This window comes from Fonsecaea nubica (genome assembly GCF_001646965.1).
Source record: "Fonsecaea nubica strain CBS 269.64 chromosome Unknown Scaff24, whole genome shotgun sequence".
Taxonomy (NCBI): domain Eukaryota; kingdom Fungi; phylum Ascomycota; class Eurotiomycetes; order Chaetothyriales; family Herpotrichiellaceae; genus Fonsecaea; species Fonsecaea nubica.
Genome location: NW_019173697.1, coordinates 139,633 through 160,080, shown reverse-complemented (window position 1 = coordinate 160,080; position 20,448 = coordinate 139,633). Strand labels below are relative to the sequence as shown.

Here is a 20,448-nt window from a genome sequence, read left to right as displayed (position 1 = left end):
AAAGTGTCGGCATCATTGAATATTCTCCCTCCATGCCATCCGACTATCTTTCACGTGGCTCATATATGGCTCTTTTCCTTCGCTGCACCCAGTGTTAGCGCTTCCTCACATGTCTTCCCATTCACTCCGGTCTTCGGGTCATGCTCAGATGGTTTGAGCAGCTTCCATCCAGAAGTCGGTTGTGTAGCCATCCAATTACTCCGCGTCTGTCGTTCTTCAAAGCTGGATCGAGTCCAAAGTTCGTCACTCCGAAACCTACGACGCGAAAGGCACTGTCATACACCTCCTCCCTCCGAACCCGACGTCAAGATGCCTTGCGCCACCCATTCCGACCTCTATCCACTACAGCTCAGGTCAACAGGGCAAAGAAGAGCAAGGATGTGCGGAAAAACAACATCGATACGGCGATATCATCGCAAAGAAGTCCCGAGGACTGGGTGGCCGAGATGGAGAGATTCCTTCCGCCGCACTTGAGTTGGCCAGAAGATCTTGCATCTCCAACAATCATCCCACCAGAAGTGAATGTTGAGGATGTGCTTCGAACTCTTACTGTGGCTCGGGATCAGAGCGATGTGGACATTCTGGGCTTCATGGTGCTCAGTCAACGCCGACATAAAGCCGTTGTTCACCTCGTCGAGATCTTGCTGAAGGACGTAGCCCTAGCAGCTAATGAGCCTTTCAAAGATGAACTGCCATCCAACATAGACTGGCCGGCTGGCTCGTTTGAAAAGCTGGATGGTGCTCCCATTGAGCTAGAGCGTACGTTGCACGTTAGCCGACGACCGCTGGCTACTTCTCAGCAGTCCCTTGAGTGCTCTTTCTCAGAGAAAAGCCAGGGGATTACGATGGAGTTCACCTGGTCTCTTCTGGCCGACCTGGTCTTGGCCTCTACCAAGACACCCTCAGAGGAAGGAAAACAGATCATGGACACTGTGCATCAGATTTTGGCGCTCATTCACAAGCTGGGGCTCGTTCCAGCGACTATCTACACTTACAGCCTCCCACAGGGCACGACGACAATGCAACAATCGCCCATCCTTCATCTACTGCACTCGAGAATCCTGTCAACGCTGTCAGATGCTGTTTGGCTTTCCCATCGGGTCGAGGTTACGGCACGTTCTGGTAAATCGGAAAGCAGTCAATGGAATATCTTTCGAGAGCCACCACCTGGCCCCTTGCGGTCAAGGAAGCGAGAGCTTGGACCAGAGGTGTGGCTGGAGTTCATCCTCTGGTGCTGCGTTGAGGCTGGATTGGCGGCAACGGGAGCTCGAATCATCCAGTCATTGCAGACAGATACAACGGCTCCTTGGCAAGCCATTCACTGGCCTGATAATCAAGTGCCTTCAACAGACTGGGACCAACAGATCCATAGAGGAAAACTGCAGCGTGAAGCGGGAGGCTATTACGGGGAAGAACTTCAAGGCGACACTCCCCGAAAATTCATCAGCACTGAAGTTGTTTTGGCCGTTGCTGACTGCCTGATAAACACCCTCGATGGGTCTCTTACAAACGACAAAGCGTCTGTCATGAAAATCCAAGACGATATCAAAGACCTGATATCTTTTGCGGGTCCGCATGGTCTTGCGCCTGCGTATTTCGACTATGTGGCTGTTCGTCTTCTTCAGACGGAAAATTTATATGACATAAACAAAGTCGATTCTCTCCGAAAGTTGGCATCTACTATCTCTGTGCTTCGAGACCTGCATAATGTGGACCAGAACCACCGGCAGAGCCCTGCGCTTGACTTCGAGTCCATTCTGGACCGCTCCGAGCTGCATGCCGGGATCCTCCACCAAGCTCTGCAGGCCTGCGTTGAAGCGAATCTCGTCCGAAAGGCTGTCGACACCTTCACAGAAATTCAGAAGATGGTTGACGGTAACAAGCTTGAGGCCATTGGAGAATTTTTGTCACTTTCACTAAGTCCAGGCGATGGCTTCTTTACTTCCAGACATGGCAAAGGTCGCAGCGAATTCCTCAACACCTATGGACAGCTTCCTACCCACAAATTACCTCCATTCCTTGATCTGGTGACGAATGCGAAGCTGTTTGGCTTGGGAGACTGGCTCCTCTTCTCAGAAGACGTTGACGGGGCTCTCTTGCCTTCTTCCACCTGGGGGAAGCCGTCTGTTATGGCCGCCATAGTCCGCTATGCATCGGCCAAGAACGACCCTCTTCTGGCCAGACATGTCTACAATATCAGCAGACGATCGGACAGAAAATTGACCGTGAGCGTCTTGAGAGCTTTGGTGGTGTATCATATTAATGCGTGCGACTGGACAAATGCCGTTCTCGACCTTCGAGATCTACGACGTGCTGAAGGTGGTGGCTATAGCCCCAAGATTGTCGCGAGTCTCGCAGCTAAGATTCTAAACTTGGAAGTCGATCCGGTGGCCATGCAACAAGAAGAGGCTGAGTCCGATCTTTCCCAGGCTCTCGTGCTGCTTTGTAATATTCTCGACGGCACTTACGACTCCCCACCAGCGAGCTTCAGGATCGACCAAAAGAAAACCTTTCGACAACAAGTAGGATACCTCTTACGCCTTTTGGAAAATGTGACAGACAGCGAGCTTACAGACACTGCCACTCGGTTCAAATCAAGATTTCCTGTCAGCAACGAGCCAAACCTTCTCACAGATACGTTCAATGTTGTGTTTGGTGCAATCGTTGAGACCAAAGGTGTACTGGAAGGGCGCAATATGTGGCACTTGTTCTGCAAAGATCCGAGGGACTGTGCGACTTCGTCGCTTGTGGTCGATGGCCAAGACCTTGCATATGAGGACCACGCCAGAGACAACGACTATGATGAATACTTCGATGAGAGCCTGAGTGATGCGCCGAATGATTTGATCCACGTCGGCGAACATGTCGACGACAATTCTAGCTCGATGATGAGCACGGTCGAGCCGCTTTCGATCTCCAATGCCACACAGCATGCAGGAATTCAAGTTGCTGTTGTTTCTCCCGCCTCGCTCAACATTGATGCCGCATTATCAAGCAATGAGTCAGGTTGGGAGAGCAACCAATACTCCAGCGAGTCAGGCACAGGGAGCGGAGACACCGACATTCCTATCGAGATGTCGGATACGGGCGTGGATCCAACGCAGCTAAATCCAATTGTCGTTCCCAACATGCGCACCTTGCAAATCCTTGTCAGAGGAGCTTTGTCTGAAATACAGGCCAGAAAAGAGCGCAAAAGAGGTCATACGGACCTCGATGCAGTCCTCAGATGGGCGGAGCAGTTCTACGGAGCGTTTAGCCTGGCGCGTGAGGATATCGAAACAGAATTCCGGCTTTCCGAAGTCGTGCCGAGGAAATTGAAAATTGCTACGAAGCATCGCCGAGCAGCACACAGAATAACACGTGAGAAGTACAAACTGGGTGTTGGCAAGCACTTTACCAAGGGAGTCTTTGTATCTAGACGTCCTGGGTCTCAACGACCGGCCCAGGCACCAGCCCCGAGAGAGGCGTCTCACAATGTGACAAAACCTGCGGTGGACGAAATGGAGAAGGGCGAGACTCAAGATGAAGGCACACAGCTTGAGCCGGCGCCATTGCCGAACTTCAAGGTGCGGAAGTTTGCGACCTCCGTTCAACATACCTAGGGTTAAGAATCTTATATGGAGCGGAGGTTCGTGAAGTGTAATTTAAGAGTCTACGATCTCCCGTTGTACAATATATCTCACATGTCTACCATGTATAATACTTTCAAGGGAGATGGTCCCAGTCACCCTCTTCAACTTACCACGGCGTTGTAGCACTCGTGAATGTGTTGGAGTGAGCATGACGGAACTGGAAGAGATGATTGATGCTTGGCATCAACAAGGCTGGGAGGATAGGGGGTCCTTGTCTATCTCTTCGCCAGACAAACGATAATACCTAGTGAGCCAGGTAACCAAGGCATGTAACATGACATGGATAGACGAGAACAGGCTTGTAAAGGTGATCATTACATTGAGGGAAGTGAGATACTGTGGGAACCAAATTCTAGGGGAGGTCTGGCGAGGGGCCTAACAAACCGCACATTTTCTCCGCCTTCATGCTGTCCTTGGAAGTGAAAGATCGGGACCGCATCACCCCTCTCCTGTCCGTACCATTCTCCCCGCAAAAATTCCAAGGTTTACAAGATGACAAGCCATACATGCATGCATGCATGCACGCGGGACAAAGGACAACGTCAACTAGTAGCTAGTAGCTAGTGATGCCACCGATGCCACGCACGACGACACCATGGCAATTTTCCCCTCTTTTTGCGAGAATTCCTTGTTGCCCTCTCCTCGCACGTGCCGCGTGCACAAATCTAGGCTTTTCTCCGGCCTTGCGGATGTGTTAAAAGTGGGAGTCTTCTGTTCAAAGGACTTTGATGCGAAACCTTGATGCAAATTTCGAATCATGATGTTTCTAAAACAAGTTTACCATTCATTGTCACTGGGAGAGAGGGACAGAGGAGGGGAGAAGAAGATGGGAAAGGCATAAATGTCATATCTATCTAGGTTAGATACCCCTCGATTCGATGGCCGGGATGATAGCTATGTGTATATGGATACTCTAAATGCGGAAGAAGATGCTGGTGAGTAGATACATACTGTATGTAGGTTAAACAGACGGTCGAGCAGGGTATTCGCCTCATTTACCACTCCTTCTCCCCTCTCTGTACAGCAAGCAAGCAGGGCTACCTCCGCTACGCACCCGGTCAGCATTTCTCCTCTTTCCCTCGTTGGATAACCCCCCTGTCGTGGCCCAATCGGTCGTCCAAGGGGAACTACCGGGAGTAATAATATCTCCAGCATCTCGTTACGGAACGCGGGGAAGGGGGGACCTAAGGGGGAGAAAAAGAAGAATACAACAAAAAGCCGCCATGAAGATCTCGTCTGTTGTTCTCACCTCCCTCACCTCGATCGTACCGGCCGCCATGTCCCAACAAGTCAACCGCACCGCCACAAACGGCTGGGGTTCGACGCCTTCGCAGCGCCACTATATCAATCACACCCAAGCCTTGCAGGTCATCAATGCAGGTATTCAGCGGGCTGAGGCCATAGGGTAAGTGCTGTTGGCGATCGTTCACCCCGACCCGAAGGGCGAACAGTCGCGTGCAGACCTTTTGTTTTCCTTGACTGAGACATTGGCACAAAGCGTACCGCAGAACATTGCTGTGCTCGATCCGTCGTCATGGCTTGTGGCTTTTGTCCATATGGATAATTCCTTCCTGGGAAGCATCGTAAGTCATGCACACCCACACCACATGTGATAAGGGCCATTGCTTATGGAACTGTCAACCAGGACATTTCCCAGAAAAAGGCCAAAACCGTGGTGCTGTACAACGGCATCCCCAACAACGCCCTGCAGAACCGCAGCGAGCCAGGTGGCGATCTCTGGGGCATCCAGGAAACCAACGGTGGCACAGTCGTCTTTGGTGGGGGTCAACCGATATTTGACCCTGATGGGTACTTCATTGGCGCCGTCGGCGTGAGTGGAGGCACCGTGGATCAGGATATTGATGTGGCGGTGCATGCGGCGCAGAGTATTGGCACGACAGTCACGTCGTCCTGATTCTGATTCTAGAACAGGACGAGAGAGAGCCACCAGAGGGATTTGTGGTGCTGACGCGGAGGTTGCGGAAGTGACGCGTGTTGTAGTCCGGAGACGAGGTCAGCACCTGGAGTGAAAGCGCCGAGTTGGATCGGCAGATGGATCGGAACCAGCCAGATATGCACAAGTCCAGAGTGATACAGGGTGTCTTTACCAATCAAGAAACCTGGCCCTGTCGCTGTAGTCGTCATTGAGTACAATATCTGACATGGTATTCAGGCCGCCAAACAGTAATCATGTGTTTTCACTGGCGTCTCTGCCGTCATCCCGCAGCTGAGCTTGCATTGAAGCAGTCCTTATGTTGGTATATAGACAAGGACACAATGGACAATGCCCAGAGGGTTGTTCAGCTCTTTGCTGATGAGAACACCCATTGAAAACATGTACACTTGGACCTTGACCTGAGTAAACAAAGATATACTCCACCAATCACGAAAAGACCCTTATCAGAGCGTGCACAGTATTGTTTTTGATTATCATGACCTGGAATTCCGCATTCAGCCACCACAAGCCTGCACGTGGAGAGTCTCGACCGCAACGACATGAATACAACGTCTTGAGGAAGAGAAGAGGCAATCGACAGAAGGATATGCACCGGCCGAGCAGAGACACGTTGGTGAACGACGACCGGGACGACAGATCGTTAGACTCTTGGAAGCAGAGAACCCAGGTTCAGAAGGTATCGAGATGGAAGCGGATGTTCGGACGTCGGGCCGGGAGCTAGGGATTGTGATGATTTCGCAGGGACATCTGTTGCGAAGGCACAAGGCCGCATGAGTTTCTTTTTGGGGGCGCTGGTCTGGCGGTGAATGGCGTTGGCGAAGTACGGTGGCTTGTTTCAGTGACGAGACCAGCACGCAACTGGCAGTGCGCAAGCCACTTGGGTCGCTTCAGGAGACACGCACTCAACCGATTTCTCCCGGGCTGTGGCTCGATGCAAGGCTGTGGTATCGATCAGACAAGGATAAATAGCAGGGTTTCGCCGAGTCGCCTGAAGGATTGACCAACAATGACCGTCATGGCGCTTGTATTGAGAGGAAACGAACTCGTACAAGTCACTTCGCCAACCTAAGACCAGCCTAGCGATTCACAGTCAATGTCACTGGTCCATTGGGGGATTTGCTGGTACCATAGTATCCTCAACGCTAAATTTCGCATGAATCTTTTCTTTCATCCATGTGGGCTCCTCATGGCAATGTTGACACTTCCCCTATCCCAGGAAAAATGCTACAGCTGTAAATACCTGTATGGCGCAGCTTGACAATATACCATCATGCCACCCGCAATCCGTCATATCATCACGCGTTTGTCTAACAACCAGAGTCTCCAGCGGGTGCCACGTTCCGAAAATCTTAGCTCAACCACAAGATAACACAGCATTCATCCATGTGTCATCCTAACTCCTCCTTATTGTGCTGTCGACCCATCAGACCTTGTCCCAAGGACTTTGGCTGAAACATCTTGCGACCCGAGCTATTTTGCAGGGCTCCTCTCTTCACATGAGACCTTGACACGCTGGGCGCAGTCTGCTACTTATCGAGATGGACACCCACGACCTTGTTGACGACAGCGCCCTTCAACTACTATTGTCGACACTATGATGGATTCATCCGAACAATCAGAACAATCAGAAACGATGAAGGAGCCGCCGCCCTTTGTCGAGAGCAGCTCCCACCGTCTGAGGCATCTGACCTGGGTAGGGCTTGGTCACCATGAATATCACCAACAACAATAGGGCACTAGATAACTGACGAGCTTCATCTGCCAGGCATGGTTCACATTCCCAATGGCCACAGGCGGTTTAGCGATACTGCTGTCCCCGAAGAATCAACCACACACCTTCACGGGCCTCGAGACCATTGGCAAAGTCGTCTACATCTGCGACCTGTTGATCTTCACGCTCATCGCCTCGGCCATCACATACCGGTTTATTCGATGGCCCGGAACTCTCAAAGCGAGCCTGGTTCATCCGACCGAGTCTCTCTTCTTTGGCACGTCCTTCCTCTCGCTTGCTGGCATCATTGCCGGCATGGCTCTGTACGGCATCGAGCACACCGGCCTTTGGCTGGTGGTGACCTTCCGCGTTCTTTTCTGGCTGTATTTCGCCTGCACATTCATTGCTGCCGTCGGACTGTATTGCATGCTCTTCACCAACCCTCGACTAAAGATCCAAGACATGACCCCCGCTTGGGATCTACCCATGTTTCCCTTTATGCTTAGCGGCACCATAGCCGCGTCGGGCATCGAATTCCAGCCTCGCGCCGCCGCCATGCCGATGCTCTTCGCGGGGCTGACGGCTCAAGGCCTGGGCATGCTCATCTCCATGGGCATGTACGCCAGCTACGTCCGACGGATGATCAACTACGGATTTCCCTCGCCAGAGTCGCGCCCGGGGATGTTTATCGCTGTCGGTCCACCGAGCTTCACGGCGCTGGCCATCATCGGACTCGCGGACCACTGGCCGCGCGGGTACGACTACTTTGGGCCGGACGACATCACGGCGCAGGTGGTGCGGATCCTGGCGCTGATGACGGCCGTCTTCGTCTGGAGCCTGTCGCTGTGGTTCTGGGCCATCAGCGTGGTCAGCTGCCTGGCCGTCTACCGCACGTTCCGCTTCCACCTGAACTGGTGGGCCTTTGTCTTCCCCAACGTCGGCTTCACCCTCGCCACCATCAACATCGGTAAGACCCTGCGCAGCGACGCCATCACGTGGGTCGGCTCCGTCATGACCGTCCTCATGGTCTTCCTGTACTTTTTCGTCCTGTGCCACCACGTCCGCGCCGTCTGGCGCAAGGACGTCCTCTACGCCGGCAAGGACGAGGACCACTACCACAAGGAGCGCATGGCCAAGATTGAGCGCCTCGGCGGCGACCCGGAGAAATGTACCTGTGCCGTCACCGGTGGCAGGTGAAAAAAAAAAACCGCCACCTTTCTTTCCAATTTTTTTTTGGCATTCTTGAAATGAGATAGATTTCTAGAATTGGATGTATATTACATTTTGTATAGATATAGATATGGATCTGGATATACAGGGCTCTAGATAGGGAAGAGAAGAGCATGGCATTTAGGTTAGATCGATAAGACATACCTATCTACCTACTTACCTACTTACCTACCTGCTACTGTACTTTGTGGACACTTTTCTGTTTTGAGGCCTGTACACAACACAACTACACACAAAGAGAGGGGGAAAAGGTCCAAGCGTAGGGAGAAAAAATAAGGTATGTTACGACCAAATCCAATGCTTCTTCTCTCGTTACTAAGTTGTCCATCCAAGCAGGCTTGTTGCCCTCCAAAAAAAAAAAAATGATAGACTTCGACTGACTGATTGACTTGAGTGGACAAAAGTCCTCACTCACTCACTCACTCGGTATGTAATATACAATAAACAACTAACCTCCTACCTTCAACCTCCCTGGCCGTCCCGTCCACTTCATCAGCATCAGCTCATCCCTGCTTGTTTGGAACCAAACCCCCTAATATCCTCGATATATATATAGGCGGCACCCACAACACAGTAAAGACATCTCTCATTAATCCTTGCTCGTACCAGACCACTATCCCAAGTCAAGTCCTCTCCTGCTGGCAGCGTATCCGTCCTACCCGCATGTCGGCCCTCCAGATCCATTCATTCATAGACTTTCACCAGTCTTGTGGTACTCACTCGCTGGCTCGCTTGTGCAAACATCCTGTTCTCTGTCTGTTCAAGCCTTCTGCTGGCTCCTGGTGCGAGACCCGATCCCATCTGCGGCGCGAGGAGTCGGCTGTTTCTTCTGCTTGGATGGCGCACCCTCAGCCTTCTTGGGCCGACCGGCCTTCTTCTTAGTATCTTCTGCTGGCTTTGGTTCTTCTTTCTTCTTCTCTGGTTCCTCCTCTTCTTCCTCTTCCTTCTCCTCGGCCTTCTTCGGGGCCGCAGCTCCCTTCTTATTCTTCGCGGGCTCCTTCTTTTGCTTCTTAGCCGCGGGCTCCTTGGCTTTGACCGTCTTGCCCTCGGCGTTCTCTTCGAGGGGTTCCGCTTTGTCTTGCTTGTTGTCTTCTCCTTCATTCTCGTCCTTGTCTACGTCATCGTGCTTCCTCTTCTCGCCGTTCTGGGCCTCGCCATCCTCCTTAGATTCCTCCTTTTTGTCGTCGGCATCGGCGGCGCCAGCGTCGCCATTGGCTTTCTCCTCGACGTTGAGCTCGGAGGCTTTCTTGACCACGTCTTGGCCAGACCGCTCGACGCGGACGGCAGGATTGTTTGGCTCGGCGTTCTTCTTGACCTTGTTGCCGCGCTTGGAGGTGATGGCAACTTCGCCTTCGGTCTTCTTCTCGGCCACGGTACCTCCAGGCTGGCCTCCGCCCCAGTTCCATGTAACTGCGACAAGATATAGTCAGCGCCTTGTCCGGCCATCAGAGGCAGAGTGCAAGGAGATCATTTTTGGGGGGTTTCAAATTGCGCAGAAGCCCAGGAGGTCGCGCGCCGTAAGCGACCATGGCCTTGCCCATGCGCAGTTGCTCGGGCTTTAGGCTGATGGACCATGGTTCAGGTTATTCGTACCTTTGTCTCCTTTCTCAGGCTCTTCGCCAGGCATGGTGACGTCAGCGAAATGACGATTGGAGCAACTCAATGGGGAACGTGCTAGAATGCAAAGAAACGAGGGTAAATTGATCGCCAAAGCTTTGCGACCAGAATGCCAGGTGTTTAGAGATGAACACAGGGGATGGAGGAGTGAGAGAGAAATAAACAAGTTCAACGAAAGAGGAGGTGTCTGGGTCAGCTCGAGGGGGGGAGCAGGACGCATTATTGCCTGCGACACGGCCCATCAGCGCCCATGGCAGAGCCAGTGGTTTGGCTTTGGCTGCGGGTGAAGAGCTTGGTTTGACTTGGTTTTTTGCGGGCTGCCTGCGCTGCTGGGCTGCTGGGATGGTTAAGCGAGTGAGCCTAGTGAGGCCCCCTTCATGGTGACTCTGATCTCCCCCAGCCTCCCCCCCTCAAGCCCATTTTTAGAGGAGCTACAGCAGCCCGTACCCGGAGTAGGCGGGAGGAGAACTGGTTGTGTCTTGTTTCAAGGAGGCAATCTCCTAGCCAACACCTGCATGCGCCAAACTAGACGCCCAGGACCGCAAACCCTCAGCCGGAGGCTTCCATTTCGGTTCACCAGCAGCGACATCCGTTGCACGTCAGTACTGACAGTGGCTTGTTTTAGCTTGGAATGCACGGAGGAAATCAATTTGCATCTGAGATCCGCCCCATGCTGCTCCAGGTCCTGCTTGAACTCTGGTGTATTGAATCCCACCTGGATAACTGTGACGAGTAGGGATGCACCCCAGACAACCATTTTGCTTTGGGTGCGATAGTTGATTGTCATGATGTGAGTGATATATCACCATATATTGAGCACAATAATCAATGCTGCAGATAATACAAACTTACATGTGATTGTGCTCAACAGGGCGCAACCTTTGATGAGAAAAGTAAGTGCAAATCACAAAAGATTGGAAAACTGTTTCTCGTCCACAGTCGGTATAGCACATACCGACATCTGAGTCGTGACTGCCAACTTGCAGTATCTGCTTACATGCTCACCAGATACATCCCTGAAACTTCACCGAAAAAACCAAACCTCAATTTTAATCTCATAATTTCCGATAGATACACCTTGGATAAAAAGTCCACCAACACCGAGACATCTTTGATAGTAGATTCCAATCATATTCCCACCGCTTAATTGTTACCCCTCCGCCACAGGTCCCTGCTACAACTCACACATGCCTGTAAACTCGTCTATGGGTTGGGCCCTCCACGAACTTGGCTAGTACCATCCTCTGGACCTGGAAGACCTTCTTCGTCACCAGGCTCACGGTATTGGCCCGGCTTCGCCGCTCCACGTGTACGCTCGTCAATGATGTTGCTTTCGTCGATTGCATCGGCGTCATCACGAGCTGTGCACTAGAATCAGCTTCTGTTTCTATACCTCGCTCACAGACACTGGTTCCAAATGAAATACCAGTAACAGAGGTACTTACCCAGTTGCTCATCAGAGTCAGCCGTTTTGGCGTCAATGGGATCTTCAATTGCAGCGTCGTCGGTCTGTACTGGAATGTGGCTCTGGCCCGTGCGCGACTTGTAGTCGTTTTGCGTCGTGTCAGCAGTGGTGCCGCTTTCGAGGCCCTCGCCGGTGGGCTGGTATTCGTCTCCTGGAGCCGACATATCGCGATTTATCGAGTGGATTTGTCGTTGTTGGTTCAAATGTAGAGACAAAGTGGTTCTGTGCAGTCAAGTACCGGGGTCAGAAAATTGAGGTTGTCGCGGATCTTTGATCTGGGTTTATATGCTTCTGGAGGTGTCATTGAAGGCCCCTTCACGACATCAGTCTCACGATATCATCTTCATTTTGGTCATGTCCTTGTCGTCATGACCCCAGGACATTTCACGCTCCCTACGCTTACGTCCAGTAGTCTATCGACAAAGTCGTGAGGTCATGAACCCATGTCACTATCAGCTGTGTTGGGAACGGTGACGAAAGAATGAGCTAGGGAAGCTAGGAAGATGAGGATCTGACGAAACCAATCGTGATGATTCTATTGGGGGTTGATACGCAGCAATTCAATTCAGGTACGATCTCAACTCCAGGTGTGCTGGCGGAGACCATGGAGACCAAGGGAGAGAGGCAAGGCGCAAGACACGAGGCTGTCAATCGGTACCCAATCATATCATACCAGCTCCGGAACCAAGCAAAGTCGTCGACGTCAAGACTTCGGATGTCCCTGGGGCCCCTCGCCTTGACGATCTGGCAACCAGGTCCCAGAAAAGTCGATACACTTTACTAGAACCAATATCGAGATCTGGACATGTGCATCGCCAGGGGCAATGGCTGCGGAGGTGTGTCCCGCCCAGGCAATTACATACTTGTGAATGCCTACCACCTGCTCAAATATCGTGCAGGGGAGAAGGTAAACTCTGCCTACTCCTGGATAAGCACAACAAGGTAATGGCATGATGTTAGCTTTGTCCAGCATGGGCAGATTCTTACTCAGGTAACCATCTTCTTCGCAGGGTGATGACCTCAATGTCGAGATGCGGTTCAACCACAGAAGGGTTGAAAGACTGGAAAGCTTGTGTACTACTTTTTCACTTGCTGAGGCGATGAGAGGTACTCGTGTCCACCGTGACAAAGTGACTCAGCCTTTATACATGCAGTTGGTGAATGGCTAGAAAAGCAAGGCGCAACAGACGATGCATATGTATTCGCTCAATTTTGGTCTAGATGTCTGGGACTTGAACATGGGAGTCGTGGGGAAATACTCCCCAGGCCTGGGTTGCGCAGCGGTGTTTGTTAACCAACAAACAATACAGGATATAACCTCCGGGAGATATGGCCCCCCCGCCTTGTATCACTCTTTTGTGGAGAGCAGGCGGCGCTAGTGGCTCATCGGGCCAAAGGAGCAAGGGGAGTCAATAGATCGCAAGAGGAGAAAACTTTCTATCCGACTATTATTAACGGCCAGACTTGGACCCAAGACGGAGAACTTAAACAGTTCGCAAAGAGCAAACGGGTCTATCCACTCTTCAACCGACGCGACTGACTTCTCAAAATCGACGGACTTTTGGAAACAGACTCTCCAAGGCAACATCCCATGCCCGGCTCGTCCCTATGGCTCATCGCCCGCAAGGACGATGAACCCTTCAACAAGTCCCTAAAAGAACTGATCGGGAGTACCCTCCCATCGAACTTCCCCCACGCGCCCAAGCGCAATTTTATCCCGCATGTGACCATCACCTCGGACATTGACTCGTCAAGAACCTACGGGGATTCATCTCCCCAAGAGTGGCTCGATGGACTCAGCCTGCCCGAGTTCAAAAAGGAGTCGGACGAGGTGCACGTGGAGCTCGAGCAGCTCGAAGCGGGCGAGCCATTCTTTAAGAAGGTGACCATCCGCGCCGCAAGAGATGCCAACCTGCTCAAACTCGCCGCGGCGTGTCGACGGCAGGGTGTCTTGCTCAGTGAAGCCGACGCGCAGAACTGGGCGCAGACCGAATTTCGTCCGCACCTGAGCCTCTTCTACGGCGACGTGCCACAGAGCGAGGTGCAGAAGAAAATCGGCCTGATCGAGTTGCAGCTCGGCTTTGAGTTGGGCAGTCTCTTCGATTGTTGCGGTGGCACATTGGCCATGGGCGCGAAGCTCGTGCTGGTGGACACGAGCAAGGACATCGAGGACTGGACGCCCATCGCGGAGAGGGACTGTCCTTGGGTCATGTGGAAGATGGCCAGAGGTCTGTTGTGACGGATGGAAGAAGACCCCTTCTACTTCGCCTGGCGCTGCCTATATCCAATGTGCGTTTTCATGAGAGCCGATTTCACGCTCTCGGTTCACACTCTCCGGTTGTTCCATATATCTCAGCGTGGGATGGACTCAAGCGCAACTCAACACTTGGTTTGGTTGATTCATGGGTCAACTAACTTCACCATGATATTTATCGCTGGTACCTACACTACTTGGTCCTTTTGTGAGAGTGGGTTCCCTGCCAGGCGAGGAAAGGTAGACTCCTTGTTATGGAGAGATCTCTTTGGCGACGGTCATATACATATGTACCATCGTGTACCAACGGAGCAGGCATTTTTTCCCAGATTACACACCCCCTTTCACGAGCAAGGAGTTCTACATGATGTCTACTCTGTGCGTGAACCAGACTGGGCGAACAACACAGGCGACATTGCCGAGGTATGTATTGAACCTGTGTTCCATTTCTATGAAATCCAATGGCTTGGAAGACCTTGGCCATGCGGGGGACTGGCTGGAAACAACCACCCAGAAACATCCACAGCATAAACGCCGCATCTATTATCGTCCAGTGAGCTTTGGCTTATCAACAAGATGGTTCCCATGGGAGGCTCTCTAGCCTGGCGCTTCCCCATCACGCTGATGCCCAGATGGACAAGCCTTGTTTCCCCAGACTTTGCACTGTCAGATATATCCATGTCAGCACCACATCGCGCCAATCGTGCAGCAGGCCATCTTCGTTAGGATATCCGCATCATGCCTCCGAGAAGAGTTGTGCTTGTTCGGGATGATCGATTGCTGTATTCAACCTCGGGTTATTGTCCTATTGCTTCTGAGACTCGAGACGCGCTTCATCATGCCAATGCGGTCGTCGTTCCTCACAAATAGTAGGAAATACCCCGGGGGTGTACAGAATCAATCAGATCCCGGTGCAATCTTCGCACAAATTACTCATGGCATCCTCACAGGTCCATCAACTCGTCGTCAAACTCAGGGCATGTGTGCAAGCCACAAGGCCAGCCGATGTCGCTCTGGTCGGGCTGGCAGTTGTCGCTCTCACTTTCCTGACCACATGTATTTACCGGCTCTACTTCCACCCACTCGCACGCTACCCCGGGCCGTGGTACATGAAAGTCACTTCCCTGTATGATTTCTACATTGGTGTCGGGGAGCGCAGACATCTCCATATCCATCATTTGCATCAGAAATATGGTACAAACCCCAGAGGCTGAGCCTAACGAAACTTGCCGACTTTCTGACTTTGTCTGATGCCTGCAGGCCCCGTGGTTCGGTACAGCCCGAATGCTTTGGCCTTTAACGATCCCCAAGCCTTTCGAGGTGAGATTTAAACACTGTCATCACCCTGGGAAACTATAATAAGTTGAACCCGTGCAGATATCTACGGATTCAAACGCAATTTTCGGAAAGCAGACGCCACGACCGTCGGCGCCTCTGGCCACCCGGACGCACGAAATACATTCAGCGAGCCCCTGACAGAGAACGCCATGAAGAAGAGAAGGATCCTGTCACAGGGCTTCTCAGAGTCTGCTTTGAGAGATGCTGAAGGTTGGGGCGACTACCCCCTTCGCTGAAAGACATGGCGACTGATTTTCCCGCAGAATTCATGATTGAAAAGATCCAGATCCTGTGTAAACAGCTGATCAACCCCGAGACAGAAAAGGCCAAAGACATGTCGCTGTGGTTGAATTACCTGGCCTACGACATCATGGGCGAAGTCGTCTTTGGGAAGAGCTTCGACATGTTGACGAACCCCTCCTTGCGCTATGTGTTGGACTTGATCGATTCCATGGTGTTTTCCACTCTCTTGGTAAGATTCGTCTGACTGCTTTTTTCTTTTTTGGAGGCCATTTTGCTCATTCTCGGTCTAGGGAGGCATCGCACCCTGGATCTACAGGAGTGGTTTGATCAACGTCCTCTTTCCGCGACTCCTGCGTACCCGCACCAAATTTATCGCCTACGTGGCTGGTGTCGTGCAGAACAGAATCGCAGCCGAAGCCGACGCCGCCGCTGCAGGACGACGCAAGGACTTTTTCCATTATGTATGTTCCTCCCCTTCCCTCATGAAAGCTATCAAGCATCGGTCGTTCCATTTCAGAATAGTCCTTGAACTAACGCCCAGAAACAAAGCTGCTCAACGCCAAAGATGCAGACACGGGCAAGCCGTTGCCGATCGAGTTCCTCTTCTCCGAGGGCGTCTTGCTGGTCGTCGGCGGGAGCGACACTAGTTCTACAGGCAAGACTTGATACAACCTTACACCCGTGGCACGTGGTCTGACTAGGTACAATTGTTCCACGCAGGTCTGGCCGCCACCCTTTTCTACCTGCTCAAATACCCCCAGTGTATGGAGAGGCTGCGTCAAGAACTCGACGCCAAGTTCGACAGCGTCGATGAGATCAGATCCGGCGCGAAGCTGGCTCGCTGTTCTTACCTCCGAGCTTGTGTGGACGAGGCGCTGCGCATGGCACCCCCAGGTCCTGGCTTACTTCCCAGGGCGGCCTTGAAGGTGAGAAAAGAGACTGGATGTTATTGCGTCCTGGTTGCGCGTCAGTCTGTCGCCCTTTGAGGGTCGACTAACAGTGGTTCACCGACAGGGCGGAGAAACCGTGAATGGAGAGTTCATCCCAGAAGGTGTAAGTAGTAGTAGTGACTCTCATGGTCGCCGTGTGAAGCAGAAATTGACTCTGTGTCTATCTATACGTGTAGATTGACGTCGGCGTCGGCTGGTGGGCCCTTGCGTACAACGAAAAGTACTTTCCCGAACCAGACATGTTCCGACCAGAGCGATACCTCACGAGTGACGGGAGTACAAACGAAGACACCGCTACAGCAAAAGATTGCTATTGGGCGTTTTCCATGGGCCCGCGAAAGTGTCCCGGCATCAAGATGGCGTATCAGGAACTCTACATCACCATTGCGAGGCTGGTTTATCTCTTCGACATGCACCCCGAGCGGCCGGAAGAATTGCAGAAAAACTTTGAGCTTCTGGATCATTTCAGTAAGTGGGAAATCAGCCCGAGCATTTGATCTCTGGAGAGACATTGACAGTAGGGGCCAGATGTCAGGAAGTTTGGGCCCACGGTGTCGTTCACACTGCGTCCAGGGAGAGAACTCTGAGTTGGTGGGTCGGTTTACTATCGACATCTTCTATCAATATTGCGTTGTCAATGTTCAAGTCAGCGGCAGCTGCTGCTCTGCGGAATCGATGTGAAAACCATCAAACACCTGTTTTAGAATCGGGAATGACACACCATTATAAATAAGCACGCCATCACAATACCGTTGTGTGAACACCAAAGGAGATACAGAATAGAAATCAACCCCAGAATGTAACCGTGTTCCGAGACTGTTGGCTGGGGGATCTTAGCTGTCGGTGTTTTGACATCTCCTGGAAAGGCCTTCACTCGGCTATGATACGGTGTTGGCTGTTTCGAGAGTAATGGAAGGACTTCAAGCCAGAGGGACACGAAGCAGCGTAGAGTTGCTGGCCCAATCGAGACCCAGAAGTGCAGATTCTGCTGGGAGAGATCGACTCTCAGGCGTATACAGCACTAGTATATTGCAAGGCTTGATATTTGGAAGGATCTATGCTCTCATTAAAGGGCCACGAAGGGCGTCAAGTTCATGTTAGAGAGTAGAAGGGAGAAAAGAGGAAGTAGCCCTGGTGGACCCCTAGACAATCACATGATGGCGCGTTTAGAAGCCTCGGGACGCGATCGCGGGGAAACTCGTTTGTTGCATCTCCTCGTTGCCACTGCGGCTTCAATTGCGCCAGTCGAATCGATCCAACACAACAACGCAATGCTGGGCGGACACTAATGTCGCTACTGTGTATCCACAAGGGTGTGCAGCATGTCTGATTGACTTCTGCGCTGTGGTTTTCGCCCCGGGTAAGATGGCTGAAGACTGTGCAAACCCGCTGCTGGCGGGCTGGCTGAAGGAATGGATGGATGAAGCAAAAGAACGCAACAGTAAAGGCTACACTGTGTATTCCTACCCTCTCTTCCCATATCTCGTGTGTATGTTGTACTGACAATCCCAGTTACAAAAAAGCATATCAATCCATCAAAGCGTGCCCCCTGGCTTTCAGCCACCCCTCCGAAGCCCAACAACTGAACGGCCTAGGCCCTAAACTATGCGACCGACTTACGGAGAAGCTCAAACAGCATTGCGAGCGGAATGGGCTGGTTATGCCAAGCAAGAAAGGCCGGAGGAACAGGACATCAGAAGACTCGCCGCCAGATGAGGCCCGACCGGACGAAGCAGAACAGTCCTCGCCAGTCCGTAGGAAGCGGAAGGCTCAGCCATATGTTCCAAAATACAGGTCTGGTGCTTATGGTTTAATAGTCGCTCTCGGCACCTTGGACCATGAAAGCAATCAGGCCATCCCAAAACCCGACCTGATTGAACTGGCACAGCCTCACTGCGATGCGAGTTACACGGTCCCGAGTGACCCCACGAAATTCTTCACGGCGTGGAAGTCTATGCAAACATTGGAGTCAAAAGAGCTTGTCTGCACCAAGGGCCACCCGACGAAACGATATTACTTGTCCGATGAAGGATGGGAGGTCGCAGAAGGTATACAAGCGAGCGCCGGCGGTCGGCCTGGGGCGGCGAAGAAGAAAAAGAATCAGCGGGAAACTACATCAACTCGTCGCGAGAACGCTTCAAGATCCGTCACCCCAGAGTCTGAAAAGCGGCAAACAGCTTCGGCTGCCCCAGTACAACCCAACCGACTTGCCGGGGCTGCAGCTCGCCGAGCTTCTGATGACTTGGAAGTATTGTCGATTTCCGAGAACGACATGCCTGAATCAAATCCGGAGACGAGGTTTGTGCGCTCTGATGGCGGAAAACTTGGTCGAAGACCGACAGGTTCCAACTCCTCCCTTGAGGATACAATCATCTTGCCAGCAGGAAGCTTCGAGGTGAAAATGGTACTGGATATGCGTGAAGTTCGCACAACCACTGATCGAGATTACATCTCTGGAGAGCTGAAAAAACATGGTATCACTGCAACCATTCGCTCACTTCCATTAGGTGATGTCTTGTGGGTCGCAGAAGTAAATCCGCTCTACACTAATCGTCTCAAGGCAGCAAGTGTTGGCGACGAAGGCGACAACAAGGTAGAAATTGTTTTGGAACACATCCTGGAGCGCAAAAGGCTCGACGACCTGATCAGCAGTATCAAAGACGGACGTTTCCACGAACAGAAATTCCGACTGCACAGGTCCGGGATAAAGAATGTGACTTATCTTATTGAGGAGTACTCGATCTCTTCGGAGAGAAGTGAGAAATACGGGGATGCACTGGAAAGTGCCGTCGCCAGTATGCAAGTGGTCGACAACTTCTTTGTCAAGCAAACAACAAAGCTGGACGATACGATCCGTTATCTTGCCCGTATGACCAAAACCCTCAAGGGACTGTACGAGAGCAAGGACATCAACGTCATCCCTGCTCAAAGCTTCGAAGCCGAGGCTGTTTCGTTATTGCTGGAGCGGTTCAGAAAGAACTCTCCTGGGAGGGCGTTTGGCATGACATTCTCGGTATTTAGTGCCATGTGTGACAAGTCGGAGAGCATGACTCTTCGAGATGTCTATCTCAAGATGTTGATGTGTACCCGAGGCGTGACTGGGGAGAAGGCGATTGAGATACAGAAAATCTGGCCGACGCCGCGTGCTCTGGCCGAAGCTTTCGAGGCTCAAGAAAAGGGAAATGCGCGGGATGCGATGATCAGCGATCGTCTTGGGTCTACCATTCCTCGGAAGAAGGTTGGGAAGGCATTGAGCACGAAAATTGCAGAGATTTGGGGGTGAAATGTGTCGTCAAGTGGCCAATTGCTACGATGTTTATGACTTACGGCAAGTCGCAACTCCTTTGGTCCGTTTTGGGCTTTGCACCTGCAGGGGGAATCGAGGACATAACATACTGGGCAGTTGGGGGCGGTTCACCATAAGATCACCAAGTATACAACAAGGGAATAGTTGTTCGTATTCGCACCAGAACGGAAGCCGGCACCAGAACCGATCGAGCACGAGACCCGACGACGAAGCCTTGACCAAGCAACTGCAAGCCTTTCCTTGCGTTTGCTGGTCCGCACCGAATCAAGGCTTATGGTGGTGTCGATCAGGCCTTCTCCATGCATCCCATGTCTATCTCTACCCCACACACTCCCCTCTACACACACGGGACAATACCTGGCGAGTGAGCAATTGGGTTGGGGGCCATGAGGCGGGGTTAATTGATCGACATACTACTACCTCCTACGTACCTAGGTGTGCATGGTATGTCGGACACCTGGGTCACGCTACTATTAGCACTACGACATTGAGATCTTGTCTTACGAGTCCCGTTGGTGCCATGGTTCCTTTAAGGATCAAGGGTCCGCGGGAGACGCCACCACCATCACTACTAACCACCTTCTCGTATTCTCATCGTCCATCGCACTGTATTGTCCTGCTGCACCACGTCACTAAAGGTGATTTGAGGTCCAGATTTAATTCGAGTCGAGTCAGGCTCTTTCTTTTCTTTGTTGGGTCGGTTGACCCAGGGGGTATCTTTCGTCGTGTCGTAGATCTCTGTCA

General features: G+C 52.0%; 7 protein-coding genes across 7 annotated transcripts; 5 read left to right on the top strand and 2 right to left on the bottom strand.

Annotated features, from left to right (window-relative positions):
• Positions 1-140: 140 nt before the first annotated feature.
• On the top strand, positions 141-3,602 carry AYO20_04559 (hypothetical protein; the record flags this gene model as incomplete). The annotated part of the gene is made up of 1 exon (XM_022642855.1): positions 141-3,602. The coding sequence occupies one exon, from the start codon at positions 141-143 to the stop codon at positions 3,600-3,602; it is 3,462 nt and encodes a 1,153-aa protein (XP_022501157.1).
• A 1,253-nt stretch (positions 3,603-4,855) lies between these two features.
• On the top strand, positions 4,856-5,547 carry AYO20_04558 (hypothetical protein; the record flags this gene model as incomplete). Its single annotated transcript, XM_022642854.1, has 3 exons — positions 4,856-5,037; positions 5,131-5,215; positions 5,278-5,547. 3 exons carry the CDS (start codon positions 4,856-4,858, stop codon positions 5,545-5,547), a joined length of 537 nt encoding a protein of 178 aa, XP_022501156.1.
• Positions 5,548-7,372: 1,825 nt separating this feature from the next.
• Positions 7,373-8,497, top strand: AYO20_04557 (hypothetical protein; the record flags this gene model as incomplete). Its single annotated transcript, XM_022642853.1, has 1 exon — positions 7,373-8,497. One exon carries the CDS (start codon positions 7,373-7,375, stop codon positions 8,495-8,497), a length of 1,125 nt encoding a protein of 374 aa, XP_022501155.1.
• A 793-nt stretch (positions 8,498-9,290) lies between these two features.
• On the bottom strand, positions 9,291-10,157 carry AYO20_04556 (hypothetical protein; the record flags this gene model as incomplete). Its single annotated transcript, XM_022642852.1, has 2 exons — positions 9,291-9,940; positions 10,124-10,157. 2 exons carry the CDS (start codon positions 10,155-10,157, stop codon positions 9,291-9,293), a joined length of 684 nt encoding a protein of 227 aa, XP_022501154.1.
• A 1,193-nt stretch (positions 10,158-11,350) lies between these two features.
• On the bottom strand, positions 11,351-11,776 carry AYO20_04555 (hypothetical protein; the record flags this gene model as incomplete). The annotated part of the gene is made up of 2 exons (XM_022642851.1): positions 11,351-11,508; positions 11,593-11,776. 2 exons carry the CDS (start codon positions 11,774-11,776, stop codon positions 11,351-11,353), a joined length of 342 nt encoding a protein of 113 aa, XP_022501153.1.
• A 1,427-nt stretch (positions 11,777-13,203) lies between these two features.
• Positions 13,204-13,851, top strand: AYO20_04554 (hypothetical protein; the record flags this gene model as incomplete). The annotated part of the gene is made up of 1 exon (XM_022642850.1): positions 13,204-13,851. The coding sequence occupies one exon, from the start codon at positions 13,204-13,206 to the stop codon at positions 13,849-13,851; it is 648 nt and encodes a 215-aa protein (XP_022501152.1).
• Positions 13,852-14,801: 950 nt separating this feature from the next.
• Positions 14,802-19,680, top strand: AYO20_04553 (hypothetical protein; the record flags this gene model as incomplete). Its single annotated transcript, XM_022642849.1, has 11 exons — positions 14,802-15,060; positions 15,127-15,186; positions 15,244-15,414; positions 15,468-15,676; positions 15,738-15,908; positions 15,997-16,093; positions 16,168-16,373; positions 16,462-16,500; positions 16,574-16,865; positions 17,710-17,854; positions 17,910-19,680. The coding sequence occupies 11 exons, from the start codon at positions 14,802-14,804 to the stop codon at positions 19,678-19,680; spliced, it is 3,420 nt and encodes a 1,139-aa protein (XP_022501151.1).
• Between the last annotated feature and the right edge of the window lie 768 nt (positions 19,681-20,448).